The following is an 18468-nucleotide window of genomic DNA, read 5'->3' as shown; positions in this document are numbered from 1 at the left end:
TACAAATGAGGGGACTAAGGCCAACCATGGAGAGAATGGTAGAGCTGGGATTCCAACCCAGAGCTGTCTAATCCCAGAGTCCCAACCGTAAGCTTCTGTGCTAAATTGCTAGCATGGTAAGAGTGGTTGGAAACCATAAGGATTCTGGACTTGTCAGTCTACCAGTTTCTTCTTTTATGGTGCCTACCTTTGAAAATATCTTTAAATAGTATTTCATTAAGTCTCTGAACCAATAGATTTTTAAATGAAGTTTTTCCATTTTTTTATGTATGTATAAGACAAACACAGATAAATGGGACCGTTAGGGGCCTTTCTTATGAAATTACTTGGTATCCAACTGAGGAAGTGTAGCAAGAGACAGATTTATGTGGTTTGTAAAATTCCAAATGACACGTAAAGTTCCAAACCAAGCAATAGTAGAAAGCATAAGCAGCTTTCTATCATAGTGGTAGTGCTGAGGGAGTGTGGGCTCGCATCCCACAGCAGTGCTGATGGTGCAGCGCCATTGACCTTGTGGATTAGAAAAGCCAGAAGTTAGGGGCGGCGCCTGTGGCTCAGTCGGTAAGGCACCGGCCCCATATACCGAGGGTGGCAGGTTCAAACCCGGCCCCGGCTGAACTGCAACCAAAAAAAAAAGAAACATTTTAATAGCTGGGCGTTGTGGCGGGTGCCTGTAGTCCCAGCTACTCGGGAGGCTGAGGCAAGAGAATCGCTTAAGCCCAGGAGTTGGAGGTTGCTGTGAGCTGTGTGAGGCCAGGGCACTCTACCGAGGGCCATAAAGTGAGACTCTGTCTCTACAAAAAAAAAAAAAAAAAAATTGAAAAGAAAAGCCAGAAGATGGCTGCATCACTTCCTTAGAGACATCTTTTAGCATCATGAATGAAGTTCTGCCAGGGGTTCACCTGAGATAATACAGGTATTGCTCTCACTAAAGAAAACTAGTGATTTTTGTCAGGAAGATGGATCCATTATCTTCTAGCCTACAGAAAGGGAGGGGCCTCGCAGCACAGTGCTCTACAGACTGCTGCAGAGATGCTATTGTTTGCTCGTCCTCACAGCCTCATCGGATTTCTTTCTTTCTCACCAGCAGTACTGTGGTTGTGGTTATGATACTAAATCTCCCTGAATTTCTCCCATGGTGGTCTTCTATTTAAGCTCTGGCACCTGCTAGGTAATATATTGTCCTGTCTGTTGAGTCTGTTGCTTGAATCTGGTTGCCAGACTTGGTGCTACAAAGAGCACAGAATTCTGAAGGGGGGAATTGTAGGAACTCATTGAAGTTCAAACCTTTGAGACCATTCAACAATAAGCCTGGAAGCTATGCACTGCAATTACAAAGGAAAGGGCAGGCATCAGATCTGCGCAGCACGTAATGACCTCTTGCAGCAGCTGTTGCCATTACAGTCACACACATGTAGGAACTGGTGGTAGGATTTGTACATTCAAAAGGAGTGACATAGCATTGTAGACAGGTGGCAAGTCTGTGATTCTCATTTTATTAAATATTTAAATACCCTAGAAAAGGGCTTCACAGTGACCTGTTTTCTTTCCTTCCTTCCACGGTAAGTAGATTTATGTTTATGTGAAGTTAAGACACTTCCACAGCCACAAATTGGGAAGGAAGAACTACTGTAACTCTGCTTCTTCACCTTCTTTACATTGTAAAATAAAATGTCCTCTATGAATCTGAGTAGCTTATAAAGTGTGTATTAATTTTATTAATTAGCTACTTGGGATAATTTATGCCAGACAAACTACAAATGTAGGTTAATTTTATTGCTTGAGTTACAGGGACAGAATTTACTTTACTTGTAGAATAATGTTTTGTTTTTGCAACAGATTAGAAAACTTTTATTTTTGGTGCTTTGGCAGGATTAGATAAAAGTATAATCTTTTATGAAACTTTGGCATATGAAAGTACTATTAAAGGGCATATTTTAATATGATTTGTATAGAAACTCAGTCTATTATAGACAATAAAGGAGCTGTTGGCCTAAAACTAGTATTTTTCCCCCCAAAAGGTAATTAATAAGATGTCTCCAACATCTCTAAAGATTACACTAAGGCAACTCATGGAGGGGTCCTCAAAGAACTTGCAGGAAGTATTAACTATGGAGTATCGGCTAAGTCAAGCTTGTCTGGTAAGAATCTTTTTTTTTAAAATTGTCACTTTTTAGTTATGAAAGTAATAAGTGTTCATTGTAGAACATGTACGGTACATTTAAATACGTTATTAATATAAACATGAACATTAAAAACTACCTGCAGATTTACTCTGTGAAAACATAGCAGGCCAGTTAGCTTTAGATATGCAAGTATTACTACCCTTATTGTTATTAAGCCTTTATGAAATAGCAGTTACATTTGTATGTAAGTGTGAGAAGTGCTCTAACCTCCTGGGCAATTCAAAATAGAAATGAGCCATTTTTTTAGGCAAGGTCTTTGTGACTTTGGGCAAAGCATAAACTCTAAATCTGAATTCCCTCATTGATAAAATAAAGGCTATCATAAGTAGATATGTATAAAATGCACAAATGGAAGTCACTAGTCTGTTTACATGTTTTAATTAATGTTGAGAGTTTGATTGTAAATATAATTAAAGTGGACAGTAATTAAAGTGGAGAAGTAAACTGCCTAAGGTCGTGCACCTATTAAGTAAGATGTGGCCTGTGAAATCAGGCAGCCTTCCCCTGTGCCAATGCTCTGGACCACTCTACTGCATACCTCACAGTCAGTCCATGGTTTCCGGTGCACTTTTAGTACACTACCTACATTGATTGATTCCGTCCTTCCTTCTCTCAGCAGACATGTTAATTATGTACCAGGCACCGTGCTGAGTGTTAGCTATGTTGTTGAATAAGAAAATGGTCCTTTGTTTTCATGAAGTGTAGTCTACTGAGACTATAAAGAACAAGTAAACAAAATAAGTATAAAATAATTATAAACTGTGGTGAGTGCTCTCAAGAAAACACACAGGGTTGCTGATAGAAGAGGATGCTGCAGGGACAGCAGGGAGTTGGGAGGCAAAGGGAAACCTGATTTAGGTAGATCAGGGAAGACATCTTTAAAATCATGACCTAAAGGAGGAGAAATGAGTATCTTAAAAAGCATCTTGGGTTTAATATGGAGTGATCTGATTTTTCATTTGATTCAGTTTGCTTTAAGATGGTAATTATGGCTGAGTACAGATAGGTTTTGGGTGCCCAGAGTGGATGTATCAGCCAGGTGTGGTGGTGGGCACCTGTAGTCCCAGCTACTCTGGAGGCTGAGGCAGAAGGATCACTTGAGCCCAGGAGTTTGAGCTATGATGACACCACTGTACTCTAGCCCAGGTGACAGACCTCATCTGCAAAAATAAATAAATGAATGAATTAATAAAATAGAAATAGAAACCAGACATGAGTTTACTGCAGTGATCTAGGCGTGAAGTAGTAGTGTCTTAGGCTTGCCTGGTGGCAAGGGAGAAAAGTAAACAAATTTGAAACAAATGTAGGAGATAGAATTGATAGGATCTGATGATGGATGGGAGGGAAAGAATACATACATTTAGGAGTTGGAGGTTAGAGGTATGAATTAGAGATTTAAGTTTGGAAGACACTAGCACTGATTAAAAAACAACTAACAACTAAAACAAACAAACAAACAAAAACAACTATGGGAATAAGTAAGTAAACAAAGTGCTTACTATGTGCTAGGTACTGTTAGAGGTACCAGGAATACAAAGAACAAAACGCAAGATGCCTGGTCTCCTGGAACACTTACTTCAGACTGTAACAATGATAGACACATAAAATATATGGTGTATAATTATAAATATTAAGGTGAAAAAAAATCAAAGAAGATATGGGATAGAGTATGTAGATAGAAGGCCCAGAGGAGACCTCACTGAGAAGTCTTCTGTGAGTAGAAACATGAAAGAAGCGAGAAAGCGAGCCCAGGCAGAGAGGACCACAGATTTAAAGCTCTGAGGTGGAGTGTGCTTACCTGTGCTGGGAACAGTGAGGAGGCTGCGGAGAAGGGGTGGTGAGTGAGAGATGTGGCCAGAGGGAGCAGTGTACGGAAGGGCTGTGCAGAGGGTACAGGGCTGTGCCGGTCTCTGTAAGGACTCTAGCATTTGTTCTGAGTAAAATGGGAAGCCACTAGATTGCTTTTTGCAGGGGAATGTCACGATCTTCTACTTTAATGGAATTGATCACTCACATTCATTTGTTGAGCACTGAATGGATAAGATTCCATAGAAAATGAAAGAGGCCAGATCTGAGCCCTGAAGAACTTCAGCATTTTGTGATGGGATAGAGAGAGAGCGGGTGGGGGGAGGGTCAGGAGGTAGGAGAACCAGGAGAGTGTGGTGTCACAAAGCAAGAGAGAAATGTTTCAGGGAGGAGAGAAGGATGAACAGCGTTGGACACTGCTGGAGTGTCTGTGGACGAGGTTAGAAGTGTTCTTTGAACTTGACAGCATTGAAGTTTTGGGTGACATTGGCAAGTCAATTTAGAGGAGTGGTGTGCAGATATTCAAGTGCAGAAAGCTGGAGAAGAAATGAGTAAATGGGATGTGAAGAAATAGAGACAGGATGTATATACAACTCTTCTGGAAACAACTGGGGTAGATACTGGGACTGTGGAATCGATGAGGTTTATTTTTTATTTTGTAAGATGGAAAGTACCAGAACATCACTATACATGATTGGGAATGATCCAATAGGGATTGATGATTATAATAGTTAACATTTGCCTAATACCTGCTCTGTGTCAGACAGTACACTGGGATTTGGATTAAAATAATATAATGATGGGTATATATATATATTTTTTAGAGACATAGTCTCACTGTGTCACCCTTAGTAGAGTGTGTCACAGCTCACAGCAACCTCCAGCTCTTGTGCTTAGGCGATTCTCTTGCCTCAGCCTCCCAAGTAGCAGGGACTACGGGCGCCCACCACAACGCCCGACTGTTCTTTGTTGCAGTTTGTCCGGGACTGGGTTCAAACCCGCCACCCTTGGTAAATGGGGCCAGTGCCCTACTCACTGAGCCACAGGCGCTGTCTGATGGTGGGTATATTGATATTTCCATTTCACATACAGAAAATCTAGCTCAAGGTCATGTGATTAATATGCAGAAGAACAAGGATGTGAGTCCAGGTATTTGAACAACAAGCGTTTAGCCATTCAGTTAGACAGCATTGCTTACACTGATGATGCCAGGAAAAGAAAGAGAAATGGGTAGCCCCCTGGGGAGGCAAGAGGGGATGTGAACTGGAATGCAGGTGAGGACTGGCCTTTGAGAGGGGAATGGTTTCTTTTTCCATAGTCATGAAAGGAAAGTGCAGTTATCTGCAGAAATTTTAGTGGTAGGAAGATAAGACTGTTGTGGAGGTCTCTTTTTCTAATGGAGTAGGTAGGAGGTGAAGTAATTAGCTAAAAATATAGTTAAGAGTAGAGTGTATTCTAGGGGTAGAAGCTGAGAGGAGAGAAAACAGTTTAAATTATCATCTTGGGGAGAAGGGGAGAAATTATGGATTTGTTCAGCAATTTTCCATGCCTGTTTGAGATCTATGATCATGAATTTTAAAGGAAACCAGTTACAGTTGTATGATTTTCTTTAGCAAGATTTTTCTGCTCAGATATAAGCAGGGGTACATGTTAGGGTTCAGCTGTTGCTGGGATTTTGCTAGATTTGTATAAAAGAGAAAAAGGTTGGAGGGAGGTGAGGATGTTTTCAAAGGAAAGTGACCATATTAAAGTACTCATGAAACTGGGCCTGGCACACATGGGGAGAAAGTGACAAGATCAAGGATTTGCAGTAGTAGAGATACTTCAGCAAATACCATCAGCAAGTGGGTTGTCAGAAGTGGCTCCGTCTCTGATCATGGTTCAGGTTGTGGCCATGGGAGTGGAAGGATGAAGTGGGTGGAGGAGAGAGATGATCATCAGGAATAAGGGTGTCCAGAAATTACCCACCTTTAATCTCAATTTTCTTTCAGGAAGGTCATGACTTTCATGAAGGCGTTAGAGCTGGTAAGTGACAAATAGTTGCATTTCCTTCCTAACTATGAAGTAAATAGGATTTGTGAGCATATGCTGTTAATTAAAGATGATGTAAAGTTTCACATCTCAAGTCTAAAAATCTGAAATCTGAAATGCTCCAAAATTGGAGAAATTCTGACCACTGACATGACACCCAAAGGACATGCCCATTGGAACAAGGGATAATCAACCTGTAGTTATTTTTCATGAAAACTAAACCTTTTTTTTTTTTTGAGATAGTGTCTCACTCTGTTGTCCATGCTAGAGTGCAGGGGCATCATAGCTCACAGCAACCTCAAACTTGTGGGTTCAAGCTCTCCTCCTGCCTCAACCTTCCAAGCAGCTGGGACTATAGGCAACTGCCACATTGCCTAGCTAGTTTTTCTATTTTTAGTAGAGATTGGGTCTCTTTCTTACTCAGGCTGGTCTCAAACTCCTGAGGTCAAGCAGTCCTTCTGCCTTGGTTTCCCAGAGTGTTAGGATTACAGGCTTAAGCCACCGTGCCTGTCCATAAATATTAAACTTTTATAAAGTTTGCAAACTTGTGTTTTTTAAAAAATTTACCATCTGGAATATAAGGCAGGATCAATTTTTGAAACTAATACTGTTTTGGCTGGGTGTGGTGGCTCACGCCTATAATCCTAACACTTGGGAAGGCCAAGGAGGGTAGATTGCTTGAGCTCAGGAATTTGAGACGAGCCTGAACAAGAGTGAGACCCCATCTCTAAAAGCTAGCCAGGCATGTGGCGGGGCCTATAGTCCCAGCTACTCAGGAGGCTGAGGCAGGAGAATCACTTGAGCCCAAGAGTTTGAGGTTGCTGTGAGCTGTGATGTTATGGCACTCCACTGAGGGTGAAAAAATAAGTTTCTGTCTCAAAAAGAAAATACTAATGCTGTTTTAAAAATTCATACAATGTGTTACTGCTCCCTAATTTATATGTTGAAAGGTAATCTTACTGGATTTACCTGTGCAATGTGAGTTTGTGAACTCATCCTGCTGCCAAGGCCTTACAGCATTCATTTATTCCCCAGCAAAAAGCCCTCAAGTCCCCCTACCCTTCCTCCTGTTTTGTACTGGCCTGGCAAGTTAGAACAGTGGTCAAACCCTATTATCCATGTTCTTGTCTGCACTTGATTGTCGGGGATACCAGCCCCAACACGCTGTAAGTCTACTTCCTAGTCGCCTGGTGGGGCAAGAGACTGTTGGAATTATTATTAATGAGAGTTACACAGATTAATAGAGAAATAATAAAGACAAAGATAGTTTTAAGAGCAGTGGGGATTCGGGAAGCAGCACAGTCTTCTTCATGAGGCTTCTAGTATGCTGCCCCGAGTATCAGGCTAGCTCTGTATTTATTTCAAACATAAGGGTTACAATCAGAAATCTCTTGAAGGCAAGGCAAACACTCCTGTCATGGTTCTTGCTGTGCTTGCATTTCTACATACTAGAGTAACTCTACACTCATTATGTTAATTACATGGATTTACTTGTACATTTTACTGTTTTAAGGTATGTGGTTTTCATACAAACAGAGTCTTAATAAGGTAGCCAAGTAGAGGCCAACTCAAGGACCAAATCCTAGCTCACCCACAGTCATACATCATAGATGTGATGTTTTAATACTCTGATAGCTTTGTGTCCAGATATATAGATTCCTCTGGCCCAATTAAGGTGACAGAAGAAAAGAAGTATTTCTTTTTATCTGGTCTGGAGTAAGTCTTCCTGTGTTGGACAAAGTTTAAAGATTCTACATTCTTCACTCCCAAAAATTCTACATTCCTCACTCCTGGAGCACACAGTCCCACCCTGAAAGAAAACGGCCTCAAGGCCTCCAGCCTATGGCTGTGTGGCAGCTGTTGGGGTGGGGGTGGGGGAGTGAGGTGTGGAGGGATATTCAACATGCCGGGCTTCAGAATATTAAAGTGACAGAGTCTTGCTCTTTGCGCTCAAAGCCGGGAAATTGTGTCCGAATCAATCCTCTATTACTATACCCCTTTGTCCAGAGTCTATTCCCTATTCCTAATATTTCTGATCTACTAACAGTTAATAATTGAATATTTGTTTCAAACTTATAAAATAATTATTACTAGTAATGCAAACACATCCAGATATGACTCTTCCCTTAAGTATTCCCACATTCACTCTTCACTTGATGAGCAGTTAAACACTGCTGGGGAAAAAAACCCATATGATATAATTAGTAACATCTTCTAACATTTTTACTATACTTCTTACTTTTGCTTATCATCTCCAAAGCAAGAATATTTAGAAAGCAAGTGAAGTGGTTTATGTTTTTTTCCTAGCAAACTTGTAACAATTCCTTTTTATGTATAATCCATATCCTTATATATAGCTGTTATTTATGTTACATAAAACAAGTTATACCCTTCTGCATGTATTTTGTATATTTTCTTATGTTTTTATTAATCATTGTAATATAGTACAGACACTGGTTATACATTTTTGTCTAAATAAAAGGTTATGTTCTCTAAGCTCTGATGAGAGATGATATAATATCACATGATATATCAGAAATAAGTACTTAATTTAAATCCTTTTAGAAGACACATTAGGTTGAGCCAGAAACTTAGGTTGAAACCAAGTATATGCATTTTTCCCACTAATTATCTACAAATTATTTCTTTTTTTAATTTTTTCTGGTTTGAGACAGAGTCTTAATCTGTCATGCTGGTTGGAGTGCCGTGGCATCGTCACAGCTCACAGCAACCTCAGACTCCTGGTCTTGAGCAATCCTCTTGCCTCAGCCTCCTGAGTAGCTGGGAGTACAGGCGTGCACCACTACACCCAGCTATCTCTGCAAATTCTTGATGCATGTTTATTCAGAAAGCATTTTCTATTGTGGGTAAAATGGTTTAGTGATCTTGCATAATCAGATGTTTGCTACAATTTGCTAATTATAAAAATATGTCAGTGTGCTATCACCTGATGGGCACAATGGAAGGGGATGTGCCACACCTCTTGGGTGTGGGACACAACTATAACAGGGATCTTACCAAACACAAACATCGTAACCTAATCTCATGTGTACCCTCATATTAATCTGAAATAAAAAACATGTTAGTATATTAGACAAAATAAGCTAGCAAATTAGGGAACTGGTTATTAAAAATTCTTGCTCTTAGTATCTACAGCAAACTATTTCTGGTTATAGAAGAAAATAAACATGGGCTATTTTAGAAGAATTAGATAGCTACCAAGTGGAATTTGGGTGGGTTTCTTAGGACACTTTCTGAAAAACTTGAGATGTCTACATGGCAAGAACTTGCTATATCTTATTTAGGTAAAAGATTTTATTAGCTTGAAATAAAAAAACACAAATTTGATTGATATTGTCTTTCTTTTGGCTCTTCAGTAGCATCCCAAGGAGGTCGATAGTATTGGCCAGAAGATTTAAAGAGGAAGGGTTCATGTGGGAAGAATGTCTGGGGATTGTTCTTTGTTTACAAAGTTCAGAGAATATAAAACATTCAAATCAGTGGGGATCAGAACATCAGTGTGTAATATCATGAGCTAATACCAGAATCTCAGAGTAGGCAAACAAACCTTAAAACCCTTTAGTACACGCACTTAATTGCATAGAAGCTTCCTTCTCCCTACCAAGACAGTCTTCCTTCCTCGGATCCCACATTGCTGCTTTAACAAGTTAGCCTTCGAATGCTGTATTAGGTTTTCCCATTTCATTGTGTTGTTTGCATATTTAGATATTTCCATTTTTCATAAGAATTTTGTACATTTTAAGCATGGTTGGACATTTCCTGCCATATCCATACATTTTTTTAAAAAATGTTTTGAAATAATTGTAGATTCACACGCAGTAGTAAGAAATAAAACATACAGGTCTTGAATACCCTCCACCTAGTTTCCAAAATGATAACATTTGTATAATTCCAGTATACTATCACAACCAGAAAATGGACTTCGCCCTCCCTTTTGGGGGAGAGGTTACAGATTGCCTCATACTTAAACTCGTGTGGGGATACTGTGTGGCTGCACTAAGTGATGACTACACTGAAATAGGAGAAGTAAAGGTTTTATGATAACCTGAAGGTGGACTGCTTTTTAAACTTGAAACTGTCTGAACTGGAGGATTCAGCAGAACAATATCCACGTTTAATTATGCATAAAGTCCCCTTCTCTCTACCTTAAACAATTAATTTTCCTCCCAAAACACAATGTGGAAGAGGTTGGGAGGCACATCAGGTACCTCTGCGCTCCTCTGCCTTCCCTTTAAAACCATACCAACTCTGGTTTTAGCTGTTTTGTGATGGGTTTCATCTATGAAAAGACTTCTAATGTTTTAACTCCTAGATTAGTTAATAGGCATTATTAAAGCTAGACATGAGAAAGTTAGAAAATATTTACACTGGTCATCAAAAGTATATTGCTATCCATCCACATTCCTTGGGCTTTAATTTAAAAGAAAAATAGAACATATGCAAAAACTTAAACTTTGGGGGGAAAAGTGCTATTGAAAAATATGCCTAGTACAAGGTAGTATCTGTCAATTTAGTAATTAAAATCTTATAATACCAGAAAGAAATGTACTGATATTTCTATCTTCTCTTGACAGTTTTAATTGATAAAGACCAGAGTCCAAAGTGGAAACCAGCTGCTCTAGAAGAAGTTACTGATGAAGATGTGAATAATCACTTTAAGTCTCTAGGAAACAATGATTTGAAATTTTGAGGTGACTGGCCTTTTCAGGTATATTTTGGAACAATGGCTGGCAAACTATAGCATGTGGGCTAAATCCAGCCTGCTGTTTTTATATGCAGCTTGCAAACTAAGAATGGTTTCTGCCATTTAAAAATGTTTGTGAAAAGAGTAAGAGACTAAAATTTTATGATTTCTGAAAATTACATGAAATTCAAATATCCACATTCACAAATAAAGCTTTATTAGAACATAGCTGTATTTGTCTGTTTTACATATTATCTATGGCTGCTTTGAATTTAGTTACAACAGAGATCATGTAGCCTGCAAAGCTTGGAATATTTACTGTCTGGTTCTTATCAGAGTTTGCCAACCCCTGTATTAAAAGATGGGAAAATTCAAAGATCATTAGAGACTCTGTCAAGTTAGTTTATCTAATTGAAATGGGAACTTTGTTTTGTTTTTGGTAGTGGTTTATAGGTTAAGTAAACTTAGGTACTGTCAAAAATAAAGACCTTGAAAGGTTTCTTTCTTTTTTTTATATTGTTAATACTTTATAGATTTTCCTCTTTAAGAGTGTAGTTTTAAATAATTGGGTTACCACACCAGAAGAGCTCCTTTTATAAACATTAGAAATCTTGGGCCAAGCGAAAATGTTTTTATGAAGTTATCTCTCTAGTATTGTTATGTCAGCCTTGGCATTTTTTTTTGAAACAGAGTCTATGTCACCCTTATTAGAGTGCTGTGGTGTCACAGCTCACAGCAACCTCAAACTCTAGGGCTTAAGCGATTCTCTTGCCTCAGCCTCCCAAGTAGCTGGGACTATAGGTGACCGCCACAATGCCTGGCTATTTTTTTGTTGCAGTTGTCATTGTTGTTTTAGCTGGCCTGGGTAGCTTTGAACCCACCAACCTCAGTGTATGTAGCTGGTGCCATAACCACTGAGTTACGGGCGCCGAGCCTGCCTTGGCTTTTCTTAATCAGAATACTTTCTCAGGGTAAAAGTGAAAGTATTATTTCTTGTTATTTGCAGTATTCGTTATTTGGACAGAATGAGAAATTAGGAAACTGCCAATATCTTAAGAGACACTGTGCTTTTTGTAATTTACATCAGACTTGTTTGTGATAAGTTAATTGTCCTTATATAAGGTACAAATCAGTAGGAAAAATTAATTGAAAACAAGACTTTTGTTTATATCTTCAATAATTGGTATTATTGACAAAATAAGTGCTTTTTAAAACATACAAGAAACTGCAAGGTGTTACAGATTCAAAGTTCTAGGTAAGAATTTTAAATTAAAGATCAGTTTACCATTTAATTTGTAACTTGTTATAGTTTCTTCATCTCATACCCCTAAAACTAAGAGAACTTCAGGTTGATAAGAACAAAAAGCCAACCAAGCTGAAACATCAAAGACTATGGCTTGTACCCTTCTCATAAAGGAGAAAATTGTAGCCTAGAATGTCCCGACCCGCGGGACAGCAACGGGGGACGCAGGAACCACCTAAAGGAGAAAAACAAACAAGGGGCATGAGAAAGGGAGACAAGACAGTTTTCTGATCAAGTCTCAAATTTTATTGAAAAAACCTGTGCCTTATAAGCATTACGGGGAAGGAGGGTGTGTCTTGTTGGGAGGTTCAGAGGAGTTGTTAACTGGGGATTGGCTAGAGTAAGTAAGATGGGGCATAAGGTGATTGGTTGGCTAGTTGCCGGGTAAAGTTACCGGGTAAAGGTGAAACTGTTTTTTACTTAAAGAGGAAGTAAGGCTGAGCTGTGCCTTATATGGCTTCCGACATCTCCTCCCTTTTTGTTTTAAGGAGGTGGGCATTAACCGAGAGAGGGAGTAGTGACCTGGCTCCTCTCGTGGATTTCCCAGATCCACATTTGTTATTTGTGGTATCTTTTGGAGAGGAGAGGTAAGTGAAATATTTGATACCAACCTCTATGCAAGCCAGGTTTGCTCTCAGAGAAAAATCAGAGGGGGTCTGATCCTTCATTTGACTTCTCCTTGGGATTGGGAGGTTGAAGGATTGTGGGACCTTCTCTTGCAATGCTTTGCTGTGCACTCAACTCGGTGCCCATACCCTTTTTTCCTTTTATTAGGAATGGGTAAGTGTACCTCTGGTCTATACACTGCCCTCATTATGAGGGGAAGCCATGAGATAAGGAATAGTCAGGTTCTTGGTCAGACAAAGCTAGGCGATGGTAGTGAATTTGAATTGGTTTTGCTAGTGCAGAGTCTATTTGTTGTTTAATGAAGGTGGTGACCTTTTTGAATAGCCAGGGGCCAAAGGAAAGGACTAATAGAAGACCTAACAGGGGGCCTAGGAGTGGGAGGAGATAAGGGAGAAGTCCATTGAGTCCTGTCCAAAGGGGGTTATCACGAAGTTCCTTTCTTCTTTCTTGAGCTGGTCTTGCAGGGTTTTTATCTTGTCTCGAACAATGCCTGACTTGTTGGCGTAAAAACAGCATTTTTCCTGTAAAGCCAAACAGATACCTCCCTGCTCTGCCGTGAGGAGATCTAGGCCTCTACAATTTTGTAGGACTACTTCTGCTAGGGAGTCTATTTGATCTTGAAGATTGTGAGTTGTTTCAGAAAGAGCTGAGACATCCTCTATTAGTTGATGAGACAGTTTGTGGTAGGAATGTATAGATATTCCTGTTCCGGTAACCCCTGTGGCTACTGCTGTAGTGATGCCTAGTCCTGCTATTAGTGGGATAAGTTGAATAGTTCTTTTAGAGCGTGGATGTCCAGCTATATAATCAAGACTGGGGAGAGGAACAGGTTGATCTCCTAGTATAATAGAGATATCAGGGAGTAGTTGGGCGGTTACGCAATAGTCTGTCCAGTTACTTGGTAGGGCCGTGTAGGCCAAATTTCCTCCGCATACAAAAACATGTCCGGGAGGGGGGCACTGGTGTGAGGTGTTGTTAGAAATGGAGGAGCAGCTTGTGAAGGTGATGCTTCCTAAGTCTACATCATAATTATTGTTCTGGGGAGGTTTGTACAAGGGATTTTTATAAATTCTATAGGTTGGATTCTAAAAGGTAGACTATCGCTACAGTTTAGATGTGAGTTGTTTAGATGTGAAGTGGAGGTGTTTGTTAGTAGGGCCAGGGGCATAGGTATGTCAAGAGTTAGACATAGCCAGCAGTTTGCCGCAAGGGTTGGTTTGGAATTATTTAAAGCTTTGAAAGTGGCTTCTAATATATCAGAGGTTTGGATGTCAAGATCTATGTCTCAAGATTTAGGTAAAGCTAAGGGGTGGTATTGCAGGGGAGTATATTTTTCTCTAATTATTTTTTCAATTTGTTTTTGAACCGCATTTTCTCTTATCTTGTCTGATGGCCCACCGCCATCAGATGTGTGAATTGGTGGTTTTAGTGGCCAGTAAACATTTTTACCAATTGTGCCTGAGTAGGAGGCTTGGGCATATTTGGAGTGTCCTAGGTTATGAGTAGAATCAAGCTCACCTCCAAAGGAGCCGGAATAAGTTCTTTGTAAAATGGCTATTAGATATGTGTTGCCGTTTGTGTGGGTGCACTGCTGGACACTATTGTAGCACATAGAGTGCATTTGATCAGTTATTTTGCACTCCGTGGGACAAGGTCCTGGTTCGTTTTGAACTGGGAGTATTATTTTGGGTGCATTAACACACTGCCAGTTTTGCTTATGTCCTCCTCCTATCTGTGACGGTTTTGCCGCTGCAATCAACTTGGCTAGTATGGGAGGTGGTTATTATTGTAGTTGTTCCTCCCTTACAGTCACAAGGTGCCCCATATAGTTTTTGGAGTTTTAAGAGCGTTGTCGGGGCTGTTCGGGGGTTTAGGGGAAACTGGGGGGTTGTCAGGAACTTCTACCGTGACAGAGGGGCAGGTGGAAGGAGGGCGAGAAGCCTTTTTAAGGACTTCTTCTCCTACTTTGATGACATCTTGAATGTCAGGATCTAGTGAATGAACTTTTAACATGTCATGAATTAAATTCCAGTAGGAAAAGGCTGTAACTGGGACTTTGTAAGGACCAAAGGTGTGGTAAAAGTCCTGCAAGGCATCTCCTACTCATTCCCAGCATTTTTGGCTGATTGTTCCCTCTAAAGGGAACCAGGGGCAGGTTTCATGAATAAAATTAAAAAATTCTTTAAGGTCCTTTTTTTTTAACCCTTACTCCTCACACTCTGAGTGATCCCTTGAGACCGTCAAGGAACATTTCATGTGTACTAAGCGAATTCCCCATTATGTTGGCTGGATGGCTCTCCCAGGATTTCGGTTCATGCAAGTCTCCAGTCGACTCGGAATTTAAGTTTCTCTGTGTGACCACTCTCCTTCTGTCTTACGATCTCTGCTCGCGTGTCATAGGTCGGCAGGTATAATCCGCCTGCTCGGACCCTCTCAGGCAGGACAGCTGCCTACCGCCCTCAGGCTTAGCCTTTGGGAGGCAGCGTCCCTGGGAGTGCCCTGGTGGTGGACGACCATATAAGACGTAGCGAGCTCAGAGTTTGTTAGAGAGTGTTAGGCAGAAAAACTAGTCCAAGTGTTTTGGAGTTCTCACTGCCGAAACGGGTACCTCTCGTCCTTCCCCGCTTTGGCGCTGTGAGCGTTGGTAAGTGGATTAGATCCGGGAGAGCCAATAATAACAGCCAAGACGAAGGGGTGAAATGTTTGAAATCTTGTAAGTTATCGTTTGCCTACCTTATCTTCTGATCCGTCTCACAGCGGGTGAACCAAGGCGATCTGAATGGGGAGTGCACGCGGGTCCTAGCAGCAGCTCCGAAGGGTGCCCGGCCGGGGCTTCCGTAGGCAAGCGTTCTCCTCCAGGGGGTCCCGATCGCCCCACGTTGGGCGCCAGGATGTCCCGACCCACGGGACAGCAACGGGGGACGCAGGAACCACCTAAAGGAGAAAAACAAACAAGGGGCCCAAGAAAGGGAGACAAGACAGTTTTCTGATCAAGTCTCAAACTTTATTGAAAAACCTGTGCCTTATAAGCATTACAGGGAAGGAGGGTGTGTCTTGTTGGGAGGTTCAGAGGAGTTGTTAACTGGGGATTGGCTAGAGTAAGCAAGATGGGGCATAAGGTGATTGGTTGGCTAGTTGCTGGGTAAAGTTACCGGGTAAAGGTGAAACTGTTTTTTACTTAAAGAGGAAGTAAGGCCGAGCTGTGCCTTATATGGCTTCCGACACTAGAAGATATTGGTTTAAATTTTTTCAAGTTTTAATCTATTTTATATAATACATTTTCTTCCATAAAATTTAGGAACAGATCTGGAATAAAAATGCCATATTAGACATTTTTTTTTTCTCAAAGTTGTGGTACATTTAAAATGTCAAGTTGAACAAATCATTGGCTCACCTACACAAAATTAGACTGCAGTTGTAAGTGTGAGGCCCAGGGGTACCCCGAGGGTTTACTATATTTATTTACATACTTATATTCTAAGTCCACAGCGTCCTGTAGGAGTGATTCAGAAGGGGATGTGAGAGGGGCATTGTTTGGTGAGTTCTGTCTCTCTCTTTTTTTTTTTTTTATTGTTAAATCATAGCTGTGTACATTAGTGCAATCGCCTGTACCCATTCTAAGATGCACCATAGATGTGGCCCCACCCATTACCCTTCCTCCACCAAAACGTCCCCCCTCCCTTCCCCTTCCTTGGCCCTTTCCCCATAGTCTTGTGCTATAGTTGGGTTATAGTCTTCATGTGAAAGCTATAATTTAGCTTCATAGTAGGGCTGAGTACATTGGATACTTTTTCTTCCATTCCTGAGATACTTTGCTAAGAAGAATATGTTCCAGCTCCATCCATGTAAACATGAAAGAGGTAAAATCTCCATTTTTCTTTAAGGCTGCATAGTATTCCACGGTATACATGTACCACAATTTGCTAGTCCATTCGTGGGTCGATGGGCACTTGGGCTTCTTCCATGACTTAGCAATTATGAATTGGGCTGCAATAAACATTCTGGTACAGATGTCTTTGTTATATTGTGACTTTTGGTCTTCTGGGTATAAACCTAGTAAAGGAATTACAGGATCGAATGGCAGATCTATCTTTAGGTCTCTAAGTATTCTCCAAACATCCTTCCAGAAGGAATGTATTAGTGTGCATTCCCACCAGCAGTGTAGAAGTGTGCCCTTTTCTCCACATCCATGCCAACATCTCTGGTTTTGAGATTTTGTTATGTGGGCTACTCTTACTGGGGTTAGGTGATATCTCAGAGTAGTTTTGATTTGCATTTCTCTGATGATTAAGGATGATGAGCTTTTTTCATGTGTTTGTAGATTTTGTGTCGGTCTTCCTTAGAGAAGTTTCTCTTTAAGTCCCTTGCCCACCCTGAAATGGGGTCACGTGTTCTTTTCTTGTCTCCATTGCTCTTTAACGTTGTAATGGAAGTTTTAGCCATTGCAATTAGAGAAGAAAAGGTGATCAAGGGTATCCACATAGGGTCAGAAAAGATCAAACTTTCACTCTTGGCAGATGATATGATCGTATATATGGAAAACACTAGGGATTCTACTACAAAACTTTTAGAAGTGATCAAGGAATATAGCAATGTCTCAGGCTACAAAATCAACACCCATAAATCTGTAGTCTTTATATATACCGACAATAACCAAGCCGAACAAACAGTCAAGGACTCTATTCCTTTCACAGTAGTGCCAAAGAAGATGAAATATTTGGGAGTATACTTAACAAAGGACATGAAAGATCTCTACAAATAGAACTATGAAACTCTAAGAAAAGAAATAGCCAAAGATGTTAACAGATGGAAAAACATACCATGCTCATGGCTGGGAAGAATCAACATTGTTAAAACGTCCATACTGCCCAAAGCAATATATAATTTTAATGCAATTCCTATTAAAGCTCCATTGTCATACTTTAAAGATCTTGAAAAAATAATACTTCATTTTATATGGAATCAGAAAAAACCTCGAATAGCCAAAACATTACTGAGCAATAAAAACAAAGCAGGAGGAATCACGCTACCAGACCTGAGACTGTACTGTAAATCCATAGTGATGAAAACAGCATGGTACTGGCACAAAAGCAGAGAAGTAGATGTCTGGAACAGAATAGAGAACCAAGAGATGGATCCAGCTACTTACCGTTATTTGATCTTTGACAAGCCAATTAAAAACAGTGGGGAAAAGATTCCCTATTTAACAAATGGTGCTTGGTAAACTGGCTGGAAACCTGTAGGAGATTGAAACTGTACCCACACCTTTCACCATTAACTAAGATAGACTCTCACTGGATAAAAGATTTAAACTTAAAGACATGAAACTATAAAAATACTTGAAGAAACTGCAGGGAAAACTCTTGAAGGAATCGGCCTGGGTGAATATTTTATGAGGAGGACTCCCCAGGCAATTGAAGCAGTATCAAAAATACACTACTGGGACCTGATCAAACTAAAAAGCTTCTGCACAGCCAAGAACATAGTGAGTAAAGCAAGCAGACAGCCCTCAGAATGGGAGAAAATATTTGCAGGTTATACCTCCGATAAAGGTCTAATAACCAGAATCCACAGAAAACTCAAATTTATTAGCAAGAATAGACATTTTCATTTGTATTCTTAAACTTCCTAAATTGTACCTGAATGATCTAAGAAATTATTTGTATGAATAGATTTTAATTTACTTTTACATTTGTTAACAATGCAGAAAATATGTTTATGTTAAGAATTTAAAAGTATGTAATATTGAAAAGCATTTGCCTTCAGTTAAATAAGAACTCATAACTTAAGAACTCACAATAGTTAATTGC

At 40.1% G+C, this 18468-nt stretch overlaps 1 protein-coding gene across 3 annotated transcripts in view; it reads left to right on the top strand.

The window, feature by feature from the left end:
• The window catches only part of HIBCH (3-hydroxyisobutyryl-CoA hydrolase), a 113168-nt gene extending 102210 nt beyond the window's left edge, over window positions 1-10958 (top strand). For all 3 annotated transcript variants that reach the window (XM_053596684.1, XM_053596685.1, XM_053596683.1), the window contains 3 exons: window positions 2022-2141; window positions 5984-6017; window positions 10619-10958. In XM_053596684.1, coding sequence (XP_053452659.1) covers window positions 2022-2141; window positions 5984-6017; window positions 10619-10734 — 270 coding nt within the window. In that variant the 3' untranslated portion in view covers window positions 10735-10958. The remainder of the gene's footprint in view (window positions 1-2021; window positions 2142-5983; window positions 6018-10618) is intronic.
• Window positions 10959-18468: the final 7510 nt, after the last annotated feature.

This window comes from Nycticebus coucang, chromosome 7 (genome assembly GCF_027406575.1).
Source record: "Nycticebus coucang isolate mNycCou1 chromosome 7, mNycCou1.pri, whole genome shotgun sequence".
NCBI lineage: Eukaryota > Metazoa > Chordata > Mammalia > Primates > Lorisidae > Nycticebus > Nycticebus coucang.
The sequence above is the reverse complement of the archived record's forward strand: the minus strand, read 5'-3'. Positions and strand labels throughout refer to the sequence as shown.